Source organism: Lactuca saligna, chromosome 6, assembly GCF_052625555.1.
Source record: "Lactuca saligna cultivar CGN05327 chromosome 6, ASM5262555v1, whole genome shotgun sequence".
NCBI lineage: Eukaryota > Viridiplantae > Streptophyta > Magnoliopsida > Asterales > Asteraceae > Lactuca > Lactuca saligna.
This window is the reverse complement of record NC_136422.1, coordinates 169,568,818-169,574,452: the sequence shown is the minus strand read 5'-3', so window position 1 is coordinate 169,574,452 and position 5,635 is coordinate 169,568,818. Positions and strand designations below refer to the sequence as shown.

At 33.4% G+C, this 5,635-nt stretch overlaps 1 protein-coding gene across 1 annotated transcript; it reads right to left on the bottom strand.

Moving 5' to 3' along the window:
* Nucleotides 1-491: 491 nt before the first annotated feature.
* On the bottom strand, nt 492-4,691 carry LOC145000053 (serine hydroxymethyltransferase 2, mitochondrial). The gene is made up of 15 exons (XM_078959199.1): nt 4,424-4,691; nt 4,293-4,343; nt 4,093-4,179; nt 3,551-3,672; nt 3,385-3,461; nt 3,051-3,175; nt 2,861-2,953; nt 2,674-2,766; nt 2,344-2,541; nt 2,063-2,167; nt 1,898-1,963; nt 1,729-1,806; nt 1,418-1,529; nt 1,172-1,282; nt 492-965 (listed from the first exon to the last, which is right to left on the bottom strand). The coding sequence occupies exons 1-15, from the start codon at nt 4,517-4,519 to the stop codon at nt 817-819; spliced, it is 1,563 nt and encodes a 520-aa protein (XP_078815325.1). The 5' UTR covers nt 4,520-4,691; the 3' UTR covers nt 492-816.
* Nucleotides 4,692-5,635: the final 944 nt, after the last annotated feature.

Genomic DNA, 5,635 nt, shown 5'->3' with positions numbered 1-5,635 from the left:
AGAGATAAAAATGGACAATAAAAATGTTATAACTGATAAACAAAATTTATATTTACACCCAAAAAAAAAAAAAAAAACATATATTACCCTATCCTTAAACTCAATATTTTTATATAAAAAACATTTGGTGAAAATGTACAGATGTTCACAAAAATGGAAATATTTACGAAAATGACACCACCTATGCTTAAATACAAATAACAAGGTGCAAATCGTATACTTGTATAAGCTTAGTTTGATCATGACATGAAGAACTACAGGGTGAAAAATAACGCCCTAAATCCAAGTTTCATTATCACTATACGCCTATACCTAGGTGAATTCCCCTCAACGATATTTGATCGGATAAAAATGTATATTCAAAAACCATGTATTTTTCCTATATGCATACCATGTCACCAAAAAAACCTTGTACATTTGCTAGATTATAAACAACACAAAGTTAACAAATAACAAAATATAATAATAATCCTAGCAAGAACTACAATAGCTTAATAAATTTCAATTTTTCTATAGTGTGCATTTATTACTATACGTGTGATTGTCGATAATAACATCTTGTAATAAACTCATAACAAGCAAAATCTATTTCTTATCATATAAAAATAAAGAACCGAACCACCATCCATTTTACACAAACTGACGAACAAGAAAAACATGAACTCTCGATTACGGCCAAACCTCCAAAACGAATCTTAGCATCTCCCGAGGTTCCATGTGCACAACTTTAAACCACAAACAGGTTTGACAAACAACCTTAAATTCTCCAAAACCAGAATCCAACCGATGGTTTTTACTATGTTTGGATTTTTTTTGTTAATTTTTGTACTTCATTGTTTCCTTCTCAAAACCAATTGTTGGGAATTGTTTAGCATACTCCTCGACCTCCCCCCGAATCTTTACAATTTCTGATTGAAATTTCTCATCCCCGTTCATAGTTGCAACAAAGTCCTTCAACTTTGTTCCTGGTATTAATTTCATATTTTCAAAAAAAAAAAAAAATGTTCGCTTAATATAAAGTAAAAAATAAATAAATAACAGACAGTTACAGTTACGTCTTTTGCACAGACCTTTTTGTATGAGACAAAAAGTTTTGTTTGACAGAACTATCATGTTTTATCATGTCTATGATGTGTTGTGTAATAAATGGGGACTAGGCTAAAAGTCAAACCTGTGGAAGCAGCTTTAATTTTCAAGGCTAATTTGACAGAAGCATCAAATAATTCGGCAACTTTAACAAAATCATCCTCAAGAAATCCTCTAGACGTTAGCGCAGGAGTTCCTGAACAAAAATATTTCTTCTAATTCAATAAAAGATTCAAAATTTATAAACATGTAACGATATTTTTTTTTTATCTTTGGGCCCACTTTTGACTCGGAGTTTATAAAAGCCTGATTTGAAGATGGTGAAATTTACCCATACGAATGCCGCCAGGTACCATGGCTGACACGTCACCGGGAACAGTGTTTTTGTTGGCGGCAATATGCACCAACTCCATAACCTTTTCCACTCTCGACCCGTCAATACCCTGTATCCACAAAGAAATTACTAAATTGCCCATGAAAAATGACACATATGGGCCACACTGTGTACCTGATTTACATCTCACATGATGTTTTTATGGGGCAAGGACAGTGTGGGTCAGGTCAGGTGTTGTTGGAATGAAAATCTTTTTTTTTTTTTGTAGAAATAATGCAATTTTTAATTTAATTTTAAGGTGAAATTACCTTGTTTCTTAAATTTACCAAGACCAAATGGTTATCGGTTCCACCGGATACAAGATCATATCCCTTCTCTATCAAACTCTGCAATTACATTTTAATTTCTTATTATAAAATATGAATTAGATGCAAGTTGATGAATGAAAGAAAAATGAATTAATGTATTTAGTAAAACCTGTGAAAATTTCTTGCAATTGGCAAGAACTTGTTCTTGATATGCTTTGTACTCTGGAGTTGTAGCCTATATATAAATTAAACAACAAATATAGTACATGAGTAAATTGAATTGGGTTAATAGAAGAGACAAGTAATGTTAAATTATTAATGAATAAAAAAAAACCTGTTTTAATGCAACAGCTAAACCAGTAATTGTATGATTGTGTGGGCCCCCTTGAAGTCCTGGAAACACTGCTTGATTGATTTTATCTTCAAAGTCATACATCACCTACACATCGACACATATGTAAAAGCTAAATAACAACCTATTTTCATTACTTTTCTTATTAAGGCATTGTGTTTTTAATTTGTTTCTTGTAAAACATTATACTCTGAAAAATCTATCCAATAAACATTGCTATAATAGTAAAGATATTTAATTTATTGCCATCAACCAAAACTTACTTCTTGGCCTTTTTTATTTATCTCTTTTAGCCCCTTCCTGAAAAAGATCATGGCTCCACGGGGCCCACGTAGTGACTTGTGTGTTGTGGTTGTCACAATATCTGCATATTCAAAAGGCGATGGCAAGACACCAGCAGCAACCAATCCACTGATATGTGCCATGTCAGCTAATAAAATAGCCTTTTGTTTGTCACAAACCTGTCAAAATAAAAAAGAGAGATTTGAAATATTATTTTATTTTGTTATGTTCTGTGTTTTGTCTTGTGAGGGCCTAAACGGAAATATGAAATCTTTAAGGGTAGATTAGTCATTTTACATGAAAAGATTTACCTTTCGCATACGGGCATAGTCATAAACTCGAGCATAGGCACTTGCACCAGCTACGATTAATTTTGGCCTAAAAAGCACAGCACTTTTCTCCATCTACAACATACAATAAACTTTTTTCATGAGGAAAAATAAATAATAATAATCTTCACAGGAATACAAAATATCATTCTAACTCTTATTAACTTACTTGATCATAATCAATATAACCTGTGCTTTCATCCAATCTGTATGGCATTGTCTCAAAAAATATTGAGACAGCTGAAATCTTCTTTGTATCGGTCTACATAAAAAAAATCAAAATGAGATGCTTTTTGAATATATCTCATTCAATATGTGACCAAATTTAGCTCATTTTATTTATGAAGTTTTCATTTCACCTGATAACCATGTGAAAGATGTCCACCATGAGGGAGATCTAGGGCCATGATTCTCTCATGAGGTTTCAAAAGTGCAGTATAAACTTGAAAGTTAGCAGGTGATCCAGATAATGATTGCACATTAACTGCAAAAAAGATGGAAGCATTTTAAGCACAAAATGTAAAATTATCTAATGATCTTATTCTGATTCATCCCTAAACCCCTAAAACCTAACTACAGGCTTTGTAAAGATGCCAGAAACACTTTTAGTTTGAGAGATTGAGTAATTTTGGACAAATTTTATTGAAATGTAAATGGTCAAAAAAGTCAATCACTTGGTATTCAATGTATTACCTCCCCATTTTGAAGGATCCAAATTGAAAGCTTCTAATGCACGCTTCTGACACAATCTCTCAGCCATATCAATGTACCTTTAAAAAATAAAGTGTAACACAAGAATGAGTGTAAATGCCACTAAGTTATAGGGAAAAATCAAGAACTATAAGTGAACTTTTCATACTCGTTTCCTCCATAGTATCTAGCACCAGGATAACCTTCACTGTATTTGTTGGTCATCACTGATCCAACAGCTTGCATTACTGACAATGAGGTGAAATTCTCTGAAGGTATGAGTTCGAATCCCTATATAGACACAGAGTGATCAAGTTCTTCCATTGAAGAAAAGGAAAACGAGATACACTTGAGTTTTGAGGTCAATGCTGTGAAATTCTAAATGTGAAGTTTAACACGGAATCACGGATGTTATGCGTATGCTATACATGCCAATTACCGTGGTTTTCATATCAAACTATTACTCGTAAAAGCTATTATTTATGCTAATTATTTTCGATCTTAACATTCATCTTGATTAATGATAACTAACTGTCAATCGATTGAGCAGAAGATACAATAAGAGATCGGTGATGAATTACTGAAAAACAAAAAGATTAGCTTTCTTTCTTAAATACAAAGTTTGATGCTCAAAGTCAAAAGGAGGCAAATTAATAGGAAATCGTTTCAACTGTAACTAGGAAAGATTGGGGAACGGAAGTTTAAAGTTACCTTCCATTGCCTAGCTTTTTCGAGCTCAATAATGTCGGCAATTTCAGGATCAATTTCTTCAAGTGGAGCATTCAATTGCTTCGTCCACTGTCGATAGAAATTCATAATATCACAAAAAGAATATCAAACCCTAGATGACAAAATCGAGATCTAGTAACACCGCAAAAATGAATCCAATTGAGTAAATGATGAGTACTAACATTAACACGTGATACTTCGATATCATGAGCTGCTGGATTCGGCAAAGAAGACTGGACAAAACACATGAATACATTAGATTGAAAAGAGAACCAAAACCCCATGAATTACAAGAATGGGTGGAGAAACAGACCATGCAAGCGAGGGAAGATCCATTGGAGGGACGACGCAGATAGTGATGCTTGATGTGTGAAGAACAGAGCCTTCGAAGTGCGATTGCCATGACCATTTTCACTTGGATGTGATTATGGGTATTGGATAAATGGATTGGATCTACCCTCAATTGGTTTCTTTTGGAGGACTTGGTGAAGATAGTGAGTTCGTGAGTGGGTTGGTGGATGACGAGGTAACCTCACCTAAAATAAGAAAGCGATTGTCGTCTCCTTTATCATATTCGTCATTAATAAGTATCAAAATGATCATATATATCCAAATTATAATAAATTTTTAGTGGAAGTGGCTGACGCGCCACTTGATAAATTGATTCATCCACTTGAAATATATATTTTATCAACTTGTACCATGTCTGTAAAAATGTTGTACGTCATGTGGATGGATTAAATTATTAAGTGAAAATATCAGTTTCCTAATTTTATACAAAGGGAACAACCAGACAATTGTTGATGGATTGAAATGAGGGAAGGAGGGATAGATATCAACCTGAAAAATGATATATAAGGGTAAGAATGTTTCATAATTGTTCAAAAAAAATCATCGAAGTTTTGGTTGTTCAAAAAATATCATCCAAGAAAGGGTGTTGTATAAAAAACACCAAGAAAGTATACTGTTTGTTCAAATGTTATCTAATGGTAATCGGTTCTTGTGGGTTACTTGATGAGTAGGATCAAAAAAATTGGTGAGGTGGCCTAAAATTAATGATATGGCATTTATGTGTATTTCTTTAAAACAAATTAGAGCGTTTGCTCATAATCAGGGACGAGCACTCCTGGGTTTCTTCTCCTGCATCGTCTCCTTCTTCAGCATCTGTGATGGCTTGATCTTGTTCTGCCAAATCCATAATTTCATCCTCAAGCTCTAACGTTTCAAAGACAAATAAGATGGTTGATGATTCATACCCTTGTAGTTGTGGTTTCCCATCACAAATTTGGACTTCAACCACTAAGAAGAATTTTGTAAAAAAATTTTAGGATTTGTCCCAACCGACTGGTAAGTTATCATACCTTTTATACACATACTTCCTTAATTAATGTCGGTTTTCCTCTTTGGTTGGTTAATTAATTGATTTATTTTTTCTGCATATGAATGATCCAAACACACCAAATTGTTCTCTTTGGAAATGGGTTAATGGCGATGAAGGACTAAGAAACACGAATAAGAGAGATGA

Bases quoted from the DNA above. Each gene is read 5' to 3' on its own strand.
- LOC145000053 (XM_078959199.1), bottom strand. From the start codon at position 4,519: ATGGTCATGGCAATCGCACTTCGAAGGCTCTGTTCTTCACACATCAAG. The intron at 2,767-2,860 runs GTAAGTTAATAA...TGTATGTTGTAG, and splicing joins GTTATATTGATTATGATCAA to ATGGAGAAAAGTGCTGTGCT. The intron at 1,283-1,417 runs GTAAATTTCACC...ATTTTTGTTCAG, and splicing joins ACCTGGCGGCATTCGTATGG to GAACTCCTGCGCTAACGTCT.